The sequence below is a fragment of the Oryzias latipes genome, chromosome 14, assembly GCF_002234675.1.
Source record: "Oryzias latipes chromosome 14, ASM223467v1".
NCBI lineage: Eukaryota > Metazoa > Chordata > Actinopteri > Beloniformes > Adrianichthyidae > Oryzias > Oryzias latipes.
The window spans coordinates 15,606,241-15,619,995 of record NC_019872.2 but is presented as its reverse complement, the minus strand read 5'-3'; the positions used below and the strand labels follow the sequence as shown (position 1 = coordinate 15,619,995).

Sequence of the window (13,755 nt, the reverse complement as noted above, 5' to 3'; positions counted from 1 at the left end):
TGAGCTAATGTGATGCATGTGGACACCAGGGGCCTCATTTATAAAGCTTTGCGTAGGATTTGCGTCAGAAGTAGCGTACGGATGAAACATAGGATGTGCGTACGCAAAGAAATATTCGGATTTATAAAACCGTGCGCACGCACATCCTACGCATCTTTCCCTTAATAAATCACAACCGATTCTAAATGCAGCGCAGCTTTTTGCGGCTTCATGACACGCCCATAGTTGCCCATAAATAGTCCGTGAAACGCCCACAAATGAATATTCATTGATTGCGGAACCATGGCAAACACCGAGAGGAAATCAAAAAAACGTAACTTAAAAAACGTAAAGTAAAAGTTATCGTTGGCGAGGTGGAAAAAAGGAGAAAAGTGTTGTTTGTGGACAGTGTGGACATTACTAATGCCAAAAAGGCACGTGAGCGGCAAACGGTGGCGGACGCCGTAAATGCTGTAGCCTCACAACCATTCGAGGTTGTGAGGCTACAGCGCTCCATCGGGGGGGGGGGGGGGGGGGGGGGGGGGGGGGGGCGGGGGGGGACACCGGAGCGCCAGATGCACCGGGTGACACGCGTGGTTCCTCCGAGTGCTCCTCTGTAACGCCGGGCCCAAAAGCCCGCAGAGGTCCAACAGGACGGCTGGAGGAAGTCAGAACCGGCTCATAAGCCACTCGTCCTCATTTGCCAGCACGTCTTCTTGCTGTCTAAAGATGCGTTCACTCCGAATTCTTCCATTTGCCATATCTTCTAAGAGCGTAAGATCAGCCATTGTGCGTCATTACGCATTGTGATGGGGCATTTTATTTCCCTCCATTTAATTACATCTGACAAGCTACAGATGTCGGTAATAATCCACGTGGAAAAGGGAAATTGATCAGCGCAAATGTAATTTCTTGTTGCTTTCTGAATGGTTGAGACATACGCCATACATTGTTTTATCAAAAATAAACGAAAACTAAAGGCATATGCATGAATACCATAATTCCATAGCTTATGAAGAAATGTTTTAATATGAAAACAACTTTCCCCAGTGGATAATTAGTACGTCCGTCCGTCCGTCCGCACGCCCGCACCTATATCTGCTCCGCCAGACGGACACACAGACGAGAATATCAGTTTTGTACATTATTTCGTTCTGTTAACTATATTATTTATGAGGATGAATTGCACAACATGCCAATATTGCAGAACATATTTCACTTTTCTTTTTCCAAATAAGTGTTCATTTGAATTTCTGTTGTAATTTTCGTTTGATTTTTTTGTTTGTTTCACTGCTGATCGATCAAACGGGTGTTCGTGTAGGCTGTTAATTGTAAGACTTGCTTTGTGAAGTCTTCATGTTATTTCTGAGAGGCAATATCGTCATTTTCACTTTCACGTGTTTCTTCCATCTGCCGACGGTGTCGCCGTTTCTCATTTCACCCGTTTTTGTGCGTACGCCTGGGTCAGAGCTTGCGTGGAGGACCGCACATTTTCCCGTCAAGTTTGCTTTTTATAAATCTCAACTATTGCGTAGAAGGTGGCGTACGCCTTCTTTTGTGCGTACGCAACGTTTATAAATGAGGCCCCTGGGGCCTCATTTATAAAACTTTGCGTACGATTTGCGTCAGAAGTGGCGTACGGATGAAACATAGGACGTGCGTACGCACAGAAATATTCGGAGTTATAAAACCGTGCGCACGCACATCCTACGCATCTTTCCCTTTATAAATCACAACCGATTCTAAATGCAGCGCAGCTTTTGCGGCTACATGACACGCCCATAGTTGCCCATAAATAGTCCGTGAAACGCCCACAAATTAATATTCATGGCTTGCTAAATCATGGCAAACACAGAGGGGAAATCAAAAAAACGTAACTTCACTCAATGTGAAGTAGAAGTTATCGTTGGCGAGGTGGAAAAGAGGATAAAACGTTGTTTGGAGGGCACAGTGTGGGCATTACTAATGCCAAAAAGGCACGTGAGTGGCAAACGGTGGCAGACGCCGTAAATGCTGTAGCCTCACAACCTCGGACCGTGGCCGAAATAAAAAAGAAATGAAAGAAATGATCGGACATCAAAGTCGAGGCAAAAAAACGTCTAGCGCTGCATCGGCAGAGTGTGTCCGCCACGTGGGGGGGTGGGGTGGGGTGGGGGGACCGGAGCTGACCCCTCTTGATGAGAAACTGGCCGCTATTATTGGGGAATCCCTATTAAGTCCCCCTTATCGGCGTCCTCCTCCGCCTCAGTCACCTGACTGAGACGGAGGAGGACGCCGACGCGCCAGGGTCAGGGTGACACAGGTAAGAGAAATAATTAAAATGAATGCAGTCAAGTCACATGTATGCAGGCTACACAATTACAGATTATTAATATAGAACAATTTTATTTTAGTTGCTGGGTGTTCCAGCGGGGCCAGTGGTTACGATGCTGCAGCTGAGCAGCCGTCTGGACCCAGCGTCTCCACGGCACGCGGCTCTCAACCCTCCAGCAGTGGACGTTTCCTCACCGATGCAGTCCTTGAAATGCAGAGGGAAGTCAGTAGTTCAATCAGAGAGGTGGCCAAGGAGTTGGGCGAAATCAAGATCGCCCTGACTGAAATAAACTGCACGATGAGGGAATTCTTAAATAAATAATATTTTGCACACCTCTTTTTCTTTATAAGCGACGCATCACTTCCAAACGCTGGCGCACAGCAGCAGCAAATGGCTCAAATGCGTGGGGATGGGGTTCAGGGTCGGGGCCAACACAGCAATCAGCGCCAGGGGGTAGAGGCACGTTTTTAAGCTATGCCACATTGTGTAGCACAGCACATGCCAGCACGATTTGGCACACACTGTCACTTTCACGTGTTTCTTCCATCTGCCGACGGTGTCGCCATTTCTCATTTCACCCGTTTTTGTGCGTACGCCTGGGTCAGAGCTTGCGTGGAGGACCGCACATTTTCCCGTCAAGTTTGCTTTTTATAAATCTCAACTATTGCGTAGAGAGTGGCGTACGCCTTCTTTTGTGCGTACGCAACGTTTATAAATGAGGCCCCAGGTCTTAAGAGGTTATGGAAGTTAGAAGTCAAAGACAGATTATTATGGAAAAATAAAGAATATGGAGTGAATATTTGCCATGTAAGTGCTCGGTTAAAAGTATTACTCAATGCCTTAAAGTAAATGCACTGAGTAAATGGCAAATAGTAAAACATTATTATTTCTTTGACAAATTAAACCCTAAAGGAAAGAGGTTTTTATCAACATCTCAAATTGTCTGTCCTTGTTCAAATGTCTTCAATCACTCGGGAGAATAACATCTGTTGAAAATATGTTTTTTGTTTCTGGAGAATTTTGAGAACCAGGCTGATGGATGTGTGGGTAGGAAGTGTTCCTCTCTCAAGTACACCTAATGATGCATCAGACATAGTAGTGAGGAGTAGAGTCTTTAAAGATCTGAGAGCACACGACTCTAAGTATCACTTGGAAGGTACAGGATGTTCTAATATAAGCAGTTATACTGACTGGGGGCTGGGGCACATCATCAAAAAGGGCATTTGCTAGATTTTCACTCAGTAACTGAAATGAATGTCTTGTCTCCGTTACTGAAGGTAATGAACTGACAGCCTTTAACATAGATGAGTTACTGATTTGACAGTTCCCCCTCCATGAAATATATCCATAAAAACAAGATTCATTTTTAAATTTAGGCTGCCGAAATTGTTTGAGTTTTCCTTAAAATAAACTATTTTTTGTTTCCACATAGACATTTGAAAAGCTCAGTGTCCTTGTGATAGAGTGTCCGCCCTAATACAGGAATGTTGGGAGTTCAAACCCAGGCCGAATCGTACCAAAGACTCTAAATGTAGGACCCAAAGGCTGTTTTATAGCGCTTTAGTGCATTCTCAACCATCACCATCAGGGGGTGCTATTTACATCCCTCTACGATTTTTTAACTACAACGAACCGGAAGTTCTCGCCATTCAACTGGCTTCTCATCAAAGATCGTCTATGAAGAGTCTCCCTATGAAGAAATTCATTTAATTTGTAAATTGTTTATGTTTTTCCATGAAACAGATAGTAATAGTACCATGGAACGTTTATTGTATATATGTATATTGTTTAAAATACGTAATCTATATTATTCTAAACTCTTAAATTTAGAACACGGCTTCAACTTTGTTACTTGGAATATTAATTCGAGTGGGCGTTCATCGAGTTGTCTGCAATGCCATCAAACAACCTCCACGTTCTTTTCCTCCTCTCAGTTTGACATCCCAAATGGATGGTCTGCTCATACTTTGACTGATGTCAGCAAGCGCGAGAACAGGTGTGATGCTGGGACGTGGAATATCGACATAAACAACGAGTCCTCGTCCGCGCTGTAAGAAAGCATGCAGTGCGCACTGGGTGATGTTACTCTGACTGCAACCACCGAGACACACTCTGAATCTGATGCTCGGAGTCACCGGCTGTGGTGCTGTGGGTTTGTGTGCTGAAACTGTTACTTAAAACGTTCAACCCTATCGCTGAAGATTTTTTATTTTCACGGATTCATTTGGAGTTTACAAAATTAACTCACTTTCCCTTTCTGGCTTAAAGATTTCTCACGTGTTCCTCAGATGATTGTAAAAAAAAAAAAAAAAAAAAGTATAAAGAACCGGATTTTTGTCGCTCTCTAGTGGCAGGTTATGAGTATTGTTTTTAATAAAAACGGCTTCATTGCTATGGGAGCATTTGTATGGAAGCAATTCTGTTGCAATTAATGCAGCTTCATTTTGAAAATGAAAAAGCATTTCTGGTTTTGACTTTTATTTTTAATTATGCTACACAAATGCTTCCATACATTGCATCATCTGGGGAAAGGTCACTCCAACATGTTAACGTCTTAAAACTCTCATTTTAAGGTAGGTGTGGTTGCAGAAAACGTTGCTGCAAAAAAAGAAGTTTTCTAAAAACGTTTTCCTTCCTTTCATTTATGTTTTATAAGAGTTCCTAGGGGTGAATAAACAGGTGATGTGTGTTCTATACAACTCATTAAGCATGATGTTTGCCATACTTTCTGATTTCATGTTTTAATACTTACTAATTATCAATCACAAATTAGTCTCATACAATATATAAAGTCAATAAAGTTTATTTCATTGAAACAGATTTAATTATGGTTCACTAATTCATAATTCAATTCATGATACAAAACAATTTGATAAAGCAGCAATTAAGTTTTTTAATTGTCCTGCCAAAACCAATCTTGATCATTTGGGAAAAAGTTTTAACAAAACTAGTGAGAAAAACGGAAGCAAGGTGATACTTTCATTACCAAAACGATTAATTCGTGCATCAAAAACTAAAAATAACATTTTGGGTAAGAGTATGAAGATAGCACTGTTTAATGAATTAACATTGGATTTTCTAAATAAATATCAGTTCAATAATTAATTAAAAAAAAGCAACCTTTCAGTCTACACTATATTAGCGATGGGCGATATATCGATTCCAGAATCGGTATCGGTCGATGTTTGTATAATTTTTATTTATCAGTACTGGTCTAATACACACGTGTCAAACTCAAGGCCCGCGGGCCAAATGTGGCCCTCCGTGTCATCTTATGTGGCCCGCGAGAGCATAAAAGTTTTTAATTTTTTAAAATAAAAATAGGTGTGTATTTATTCTAGGGGGAATTGGACTTGAAATATCGGATTGGGCAACTATACATTAGGACTTAAACACTGTCCATATAACCTAACCTGACGGAATCAAATTTAAAAGGATTTATGCTGGAGTAACAAACAAACATATGTTTTCTATCCAACTGTAATTGTAACTTTAAAAAGTTATAATAAATAAATAATGAGTTATTTAACATTAAGGAGTAGTTACATTTATTTTCATTACATTTAGTTACATGTATAAGTTATATCTGGCTCTTTGAGGACAACCACTATGCTGATGTGGCCCTCAATGAAAATCAGTTTGACACCCCTGTTCTAATATAAATAAAATCCACCAGTATTGTTCTGACTGTTCTGATACTGATGTATTTTATTTTTGGTACATGCCGTTGCTAGTAGATCCCTGGAAATGGAAATCTTTTGGTTTTCAGTTATGTCTAATAGTCAGTAAAACATTTTCAGATATATTTTCAAACTTTAAAGTACGTAATACTTGTTCCTACGAGATTTCATGTTGTAAGTCAAAAGGTCAAATACAATGTGATTTTTACAGTATAAGAGCAGATATCCATTTCTAATAAAGAAACAAAAAGTTATAGACATTCAAATATCGGTATCTGCAAATGTCGGCTATTGGTAACGGGAAAATATTGGTTATCGGCTGGAAAAAAAGATATTGGCTCAATCCTACTCTATATTATTTTATTTTGCATTCATTTTACCCATAGAACATTATTTAATATCATGTAACGCTTCTTAAATTGGTTTTATATTGGTATTATGTGTGGAGAACTGTTTTTAAGAACATTTGCTTTCTGTTTGCTGGTAAACATCACTGATCTTTTCCACACCTTTGTTAGAGAATCCAGTTTTAATTCTGGTCATCTGTTAGAGCAGCATCAGGATCTGTGATTGTGAAATAACATACTAGTTAGAGAAAAGATCTAGTTTAAATGCTAAATCAAAAGTTGATTTTGAAATTTTCTGATTGACTACAACAGTTTGAATCCTCTTAAGGTATTATTCATTTTGAAATGAAACTGACTTTTTAAGACATTTCTAGCCATAATTATAATAGGTTTCCTAGCAAAACCTCTGCTGCCTGAGCTGATATCTGATAAGAAGCATAAACATGTATTTTCTGTGTTCAATTATTGATAATTACTTGGTAATTTTAACTTTCAGGTAGTTAAGATAAAGAATCATGGCTCCTCATCCAGCGGTGCAGGCCGTCATTGATCTTTCTGCAGGAGCCATAGGTAATTAAAAAACTTCTAAACCTTCACTGATGTAGTAAATTTCTCCTCTTACTCTAATTCAACAGCAGACTCTGCAGTCTGCTCCTCATTCATCCATTAATTTTTTGTACTATTTATCTGATCTATGTGGAAACTGGGCTCTGCAATCTGTGCTGTGTCTGATCTGAAGGCCACATTCCAAACCTCTGTGTGATTCTACAAAAACACAACTCTGCAGGAGGAAGTCTGGGTTCTTGTGCAACGATGCTTTGAGGGGATGAAACAGAACCTTAGCTTTGGGTTTCTGGATGATTGCTTTACCTACTGAACCACAACTGTTCATGATCATGTGTAATATTTTGTTTTTGGACTGGACCTAACTTTAAGTGTTTTCAGTAGTGATCATAAACATTTAATGGCTGACCTTTCATAAGCTGCACACTAGTAGGGGATGTTGTGATTTGTAGGGAGTTTTTTTTTTTATGCAGTCTTTGACGGACCTCTCACATCAATGCTTCGTTGGAGTTTGATCACTTTTGCTGCAGCTTTGCTTTTTCCCCAAAGGGGGCGCCGCATGCGTCTTTGCCGGCCAGCCTCTGGACACGGCAAAGGTCAAGATGCAGACTTTTCCCAGGATGTATCGCGGCTTCATCCACTGCCTGACCTGCACCTACCAACAGGTGGGACTCCGAGGCTTCTATCAGGGCACAACTCCGGCGCTGATGGCCAACATCGCTGAGAACTCTGTGCTCTTCATGAGCTACGGCTTCTGCCAGCAGGTCATCCGCTTCACGGCGGGATTACACAAGGACAGCGTGCTGAGGTAGACGGTCTTCCTGTTTGCAGCCTTTAGTCGCATCTTCCTGCTTAGCCTCCTCTCTCTGTGGCAGTGACGTGCAGAGAGCCTGTGCCGGCTCAGTTGCGTCCATCTTCTCCTCGATGGTTCTCTGCCCCACTGAACTGGTTAAATGCCGCCTGCAGGCCATGTTTGAGATGGAGGCGTCGGGGAAGATCGCCAAGAGCCAGAAGTAAGAAGAGCCACACGTGTGTTCTGACAGGTCCCACTCTGTGTCTTCTGATTGTCTGTGTTTAAAAAAAAAAAACTAAAAACAAAATCCAAGATTTTCTCCCCACATTTTTTCATCATAAGTCTGAATCCCCGTCTGTTCTGTTGTGTCTGCAGTTCAGTGTGGTCCGTGGTGAAGTTCATCATAAGAAACGAGGGGCTTCCAGGCTTCTTCCAGGGTCTGACCACCACCATAGCCAGAGAGGTTCCCGGCTACTTCTGCTTCTTTGGCGCTTACGAGCTCTGTCGCTCCATGTTTGCAGACTATATGAGGTGCAATAAGGACGATATAGGTAATAGACACATGCCTCAGCTGTTGTTCATTCAAAGCTAGGTTCCGTCTGGTGCTGATGACTGTGAAATGCTGTGCTGAAGGTGTTGCTGCGACCATGTTCAGCGGTGGGCTAGGGGGGGCTTGCCTATGGACCGTGGTCTACCCGATGGACTGCGTCAAATCCCGCATCCAGGTCATGTCTTTGACAGGCAAGCAGGCCGGCTTCTTCAAAACCTTCATGGCCATTGCTCACGCTGAAGGTAAGCAGCCGCCGTCTACCAAGCCTGTCGATGTTGACGCAGCAAACTGAAGGTGTCTCTGCCTCTCGTGCCCAGGGGTTCGGACGCTCTACTCCGGTCTCACCCCCACCCTGGTCCGCTCCTTCCCGGCGAACGGAGCTTTGTTTCTGGCCTACGAGGCGAGCAGGAAGCTCATGATGCAGCAGTTTGACGGCTGATGCTCAAGTGCGGGCGGAGGAGGAGCACCTCGTGCTCCTGTTCTCTGAAACTGCCACACTCCTCATACTAACAAATGCCTTTTCTAGAGTGTTTACTTTTACTTTAGATTGTTTTTGGTTGCTTATTTTTAACACTACAGAATTTACGTGCATTACAGCAGTGCTGATCCAACTACAGTTTCTTATCTCAAGTCTACCTCAGCACACGAACAGGAGGAAGACTATGTAGTGAGACTAACCGCTAAGCACAAATGATTTTAAAAACCCTGTTTGAATTCATTCAAAAATTACAAGAATGATGTTATTAGCATGTCATTTTTAGGAATCCTTTCCTATCATTGATAAACTGCAGTTCTGAATCACATTTTAGATTCAGAGGAAAATATTTTAGCTCATTTTTTAAGTCTCCACATTTAAGTTTTTCTGTTGTCCGGACAGGTTTGAGCCTTTTTTTGCTTTTGTGAAGTTATTAATCTGCTCCTGTGGTTTTTATCCCCCTTTTTTTCAAACTGTGTTGCCTTTTCATTGCCATCACTCCTCTTTTTGTGTTTCTTTGAAAAATCTAGAAAATATTAACTTTTCTGTGCTCGTTCCGCCTTTTCTATTTCTATTTTCCCTAAATGAAATATATTCTGCTCTTAATTTTCTTAATGTGTCAAATTTATTGAATTATTAGAGAAATATCAGAGATGTGGTGCAATCGTGTCCTTCACCAGTTGTGGTCGAGGTCACTTGGGTTCAAACTGGTGCTATAGCTTTGTGCTGCCTGTTTTTACATGACAGCAAATGCAGAAGAAACTCGGTAGACATACAGAAAATGTGAGTACTTCAGTGGATCAGAGTCTTCAATGCCTCAGGACTCAAGATGCCTACAGACTCAAGAAATGGAGATATTTAAAAAGTAATCTGCTTAAAAGCTCTACAGCTAACAATAGTTTTCATAACATCTTACTTTTCAGTTCACACATCTGTATTAATGAATATCAAAGGTGGAAATATTGCTTAATTTTTCAAATACATTAAAGATGCCAGTAAAGATCTTAAATGTGTTTTGCATTTCATTTTGCAGCCAGTTTTAACTCAACACACAGCAAATTACAAGGTATGTTTAGTGGGAAGGCAAAGGACAACACAAGTGCTGAAAAGAGGTTAACATATTTTTATTTTTTGTACTTTGTAGCAAAACTTTAGAAGAACAAAAAGGGAAACAAACATTTTGAAGGAAAGACGTGACACCAGTGGAAAATCCATTGGAAAAGATTTTTACCACACTCGTTTAATGCATTTTAAATAAAAAAATTAAAGCTGCCTTTCAGAAATTATTAATCGACTGTTGATGACTGTATCCTGGTTGTTTGCTAAAATACCTGAAACGATTCACAAAATAAATGTTTATTAAATGAAAGACATTTTAGAATAACAACACAAGGTAATATGTGATGTTTTTTAGCATCTCTAGTGAAATCTCAGTGAGACAACCTACTGTCAATCTGTAGGTGAGAACTTTAAGAATAAGAAACAAGTGATTGAAATATGAAATTGGTGAAATACAAACTGTTTTAAACTTATAAATCAGTATGGGTCTCAAAATAAAGTTTTCAAATAAATCGAACACCAACTTCGTATAATTTTTCTCAAAAAGTAACAAATTGGGAATTTGATGTGATGTCAAAATTAGTAAAACAAGAACTCTTTTTAATCATTATTAAAAAGTAAAATTTTAATAAAATTGTTTGGACTGTCCTCCATCTTCCTGCGGGGAGGGCCAATGAGCTGTCAGGACTTCAAACTCCCTGAAACAAACAAAACACAGTCAGATCATGGATCTACTATCACCTCTTCTATGAACTGATCGGCTGAAATAACAGAAAAAATAGAATTGGAACCTTTTGGATTTATCTTCAAATGACGTCTTTCTTGCCGCAGGTCCCACACAGACAGCCGAAGAGCCCGTTGATCATCTGAGAAGCACAGAGAATGACCTGCAGGGAGCTGGTGGCCAGCAGAGTGCTGAACAGGCCGATGTGAAACTGGACAATGTCGCTGGGTTCTGTGCATATGAACCACTTTGAGCTGTCAGACAGGTAACCTTCCTCACTGTGGAAAAACACATTTTAAAAGAAAGTTTTAAATTTAACAATAACTTGAAGAAAATTGGAGCTAAAGCCACTCCTCTCCGTTTGTGAGCAATCAAACCTTTAAGTTAAAGCCCATTTGAATCCTGGACTGCGTCTAGACAAAGTCAAATTAAACTTTCTGACTTTTTTGTTGCAAAAAATTATTTAAAAAATATGATTCATCATGATGGAATTAAAGATTGTTTTCCAAAAAAACAAAACAGTAAACAAATATCATTCTAAACTGAAAATGATGAAAGGCAGCTGCAGGACCTGTCTTTAAATGGTGTTGTCCAAGCCAGCAAAACTTTGCAGTAGGGCCCGTTCTTCAAGCCCAGCACCGCCACGATAAAGCTGTACAGACCGCCGGCAACACCCACCGCAGCAAACGCAATGGACAAGAACATCTGCAAAGTTTGGCAGGTGACAGTCATTTCCACTGAAGGAGACCACAAAATTCAATTTCAAGCACTTAAGAGTTGGAGATATCAGGTTTCCACAAACATTCCTGTCATTCCTCACATTTTGACATCAGCCTGTGCTTGGTGTTTCGCACAAACCTACAGAAACAAATTCGTTTGATTCATTTTGGCAAAACACGACATGGTTTCATGCTCTGCATAATTCTTAAAAGGCAAAATAAAAATCTGACAGATTTTTGTAAAGTGACAGTAAAGCCTTTGACAGATTTCCTACATTTTCAGATGTTAACTTTGAAGTAAGAACCTTTAATCCTGCATTGCAACATACCGACCCTGCCAGCCTTTTTCTCTATCAGTCACTTTTACATCCTTGTGTGGTCACATTCACCTTTCAATGAGCTTTTCAATTGGTTAATCATTTAATCCAGACCAAGCCCTTCAAACAACCCCCGACTGACTCACCCCGCAGCGGTTTCCACAGCAACCCTGTGTCCCAGTCAAGTGAATGTAAAGAGCTGGGAGCAGCACCTGAAACAGGAGGAGGAGATGTTCACTGCAGATCTTCTGTGTGTCTTCTTCAGAAAAAGCATTGATAAAACCACATTCTTAACTGTTCTCAGTCTCTTCAGCGTCTGCATCCAACAAATGTTTGGTCTTTTTTGCAACAATAGTTTGGCCCTGGATATGGATAGTAGTAGCTTTTCATTGACTGCTGAGATTAAGCATTAGACAAATGCAAAAATATGTGATGTTAGTTTTTAAAGTTTAACAATAGAAGCCAAAAATGTGTGAGCTAGCATTGAAAAAAAGCTAAATTGTAGCTTACATGTTTAAAAGCCTTATAGCCTCAAAGATCTGCATTTGTTTCAAGACCTTACAGAAACAGGAAGTAAAACAAAAATGTGATTAAATATGTATTTCTGTTTATTATTTGATATTATTTTTATTTTTTTAAAGCTGCAGGACTTCCGTTTAGCCAGTATCCCCATTAAAAGGAATATAAATCCATTAAATTTCTTTTTTTTACGAGATGAAGCATTTGCTGCACGCCCGGCTGGATTGTAAACACATGACTTGAGCTGCAGGCTGGAGAATGTCAGAAGCTGACACTTCTTTTTACAGAGAGAGTGCAATAAAGGTTGAACAGTTTTGAAAAAAGTATCTTAAAGCTCAAAAGAAAAATGTAAATCTGTTAAAAACATTAAAAAAGTGTTTTTTTTGTGGATAAAAGGTAGAAAGAAACTCACCATTATGCCCCCTCCAATGACTCCCCCCATGTACTTCACCTCCTCAGTAATTTTCCCATCACTGACGTACTTGGTGTCTCCCGCAGGAAAAAAAAGCACAATGTTACAGATGATGGAAATGACCACCAGCGGGTACAGGCCGATTGCGATGAAGCGGGAGCATTTTCCAGTGCACATGTTGAGCAGCTGCCTTAAAATTGTATGGGGTTCCTGTTCTCAGAGGGAGCTTCCACCTGAAACTGAGCAAAAACAGAGAATGGACAGCAGGGAAGTGTGTTCCAGTAATGTTAGGCGCTTGGGGGTGTGACTTCAGATAACATAGACAAACACAACCTGGGATAGGCTCCAGATTTTTATGTGACTCAACCCTCTGTGTCATAGAGACACAGTGTTTGCTTTTGTCCATCAGAAAAGAAGATCCGCTTTAGTTTATGTATAAACTAAGGATGCTTTCAGGTCATCTGAGTCAGGCTATTATTAAATCTTGTAATTTAATGTAATTTGTGATTCGCGACAAGATTATAATCTTCGCACAGTTGAGCAGAGCAAATTGCTGCTGAACTTTGGACACTTGGCAGCAGAACAAAAACAATGTGCCATTGACTCTAGTGAAACTAAATGTCCGGGGGCGTTAAACCCTGCAGAAAGTTCATTACAGTGTTGCACTAATGTAAGAAGCTTAGAAAGGTTTAAAGGTGAGAATGTTTGAGAATGTCCTACCTCTGGAAATATGCGGAGGGAGTAGTGGTAGGGCTTGGCTGCATTATTCACTGTGATAAGAGTTGTAAATGTAAAAAGGAAATTGACTTTTCTTCTTCCCTAGTAACCAAAATGTTCTGTTGTGTTAATTTGATTGCTGTAAAGTCCTTTGAAACTAACAAAGAGAGAAGAAATTAAGTGTAATTATGTCCATCAGAAAAGAAGATTAGAAATGTAGAATTAATATATATTTATATACATGTATATATATATATATATATATATATATATATATATATATATATATATATATATATATATATATATATATATATATATATATATATATATATATACATATATATATACACACTGTGTGTGTGCGTGCTTGCGTACAAGCGCGGTCAGTCGCCGTTTTGGAGTTGAGGAAAAAGTAATAAAGGAAGTTCCTCTTAAAGAACTGAGACTGGTTGTTTTGTTTGACCGCCCTGGAGGAAGGTCAGCCTCACCGTCTTATTTGTGTTCTGCTTCCAGCGGGTCGTCTTTAGCTTAAGATGTCTGCGCACGTAAAGGCAGCAGGGGGGGGGGGTTAGGTGATCAGAGT

General features: G+C 40.2%; 2 protein-coding genes across 5 annotated transcripts; one reads left to right on the top strand and one right to left on the bottom strand.

The window, feature by feature from the left end:
* The first annotated feature begins 4,164 nt into the window (after positions 1-4,164).
* Positions 4,165-9,707, top strand: LOC101165495 (mitochondrial ornithine transporter 1). Of its 4 annotated transcripts, none has more exons than XM_023962474.1 (7): positions 4,165-4,343; positions 6,817-6,890; positions 7,434-7,692; positions 7,760-7,897; positions 8,053-8,228; positions 8,311-8,469; positions 8,545-9,707. In XM_023962474.1, exons 2-7 carry the CDS (start codon positions 6,836-6,838, stop codon positions 8,664-8,666), a joined length of 909 nt encoding a protein of 302 aa, XP_023818242.1. In that variant the 5' UTR covers positions 4,165-4,343; positions 6,817-6,835; the 3' UTR covers positions 8,667-9,707. The 4 variants fall into 4 exon arrangements, with proteins under 4 accessions (XP_023818242.1, XP_023818243.1, XP_023818244.1 ...); XM_023962475.1 differs by having other exon boundaries at positions 4,165-4,441; XM_023962476.1 differs by having other exon boundaries at positions 4,165-4,445.
* A 99-nt stretch (positions 9,708-9,806) lies between these two features.
* LOC101175017 (transmembrane 4 L6 family member 5) lies at positions 9,807-12,726 on the bottom strand. The gene is made up of 5 exons (XM_004076468.4): positions 12,453-12,726; positions 11,668-11,733; positions 11,057-11,190; positions 10,553-10,763; positions 9,807-10,459 (listed from the first exon to the last, which is right to left on the bottom strand). The coding sequence occupies exons 1-4, from the start codon at positions 12,627-12,629 to the stop codon at positions 10,568-10,570; spliced, it is 573 nt and encodes a 190-aa protein (XP_004076516.1). The 5' UTR covers positions 12,630-12,726; the 3' UTR covers positions 9,807-10,459; positions 10,553-10,567.
* Positions 12,727-13,755: the final 1,029 nt, after the last annotated feature.

Bases quoted from the DNA above. Each gene is read 5' to 3' on its own strand.
- LOC101165495 (XM_023962474.1), top strand. From the start codon at position 6,836: ATGGCTCCTCATCCAGCGGTGCAGGCCGTCATTGATCTTTCTGCAGGA. The intron at 7,898-8,052 runs GTAAGAAGAGCC...TTGTGTCTGCAG, and splicing joins AAGATCGCCAAGAGCCAGAA to TTCAGTGTGGTCCGTGGTGA. The intron at 8,229-8,310 runs GTAATAGACACA...GCTGTGCTGAAG, and splicing joins GTGCAATAAGGACGATATAG to GTGTTGCTGCGACCATGTTC.
- LOC101175017 (XM_004076468.4), bottom strand. From the start codon at position 12,629: ATGTGCACTGGAAAATGCTCCCGCTTCATCGCAATCGGCCTGTACCCG. The intron at 11,191-11,667 runs GTGAGTCAGTCG...CAAACTTTGCAG, and splicing joins GCTGTGGAAACCGCTGCGGG to ATGTTCTTGTCCATTGCGTT. The intron at 10,764-11,056 runs GTCCTGCAGCTG...GTTTTTCCACAG, and splicing joins ACAACACCATTTAAAGACAG to TGAGGAAGGTTACCTGTCTG.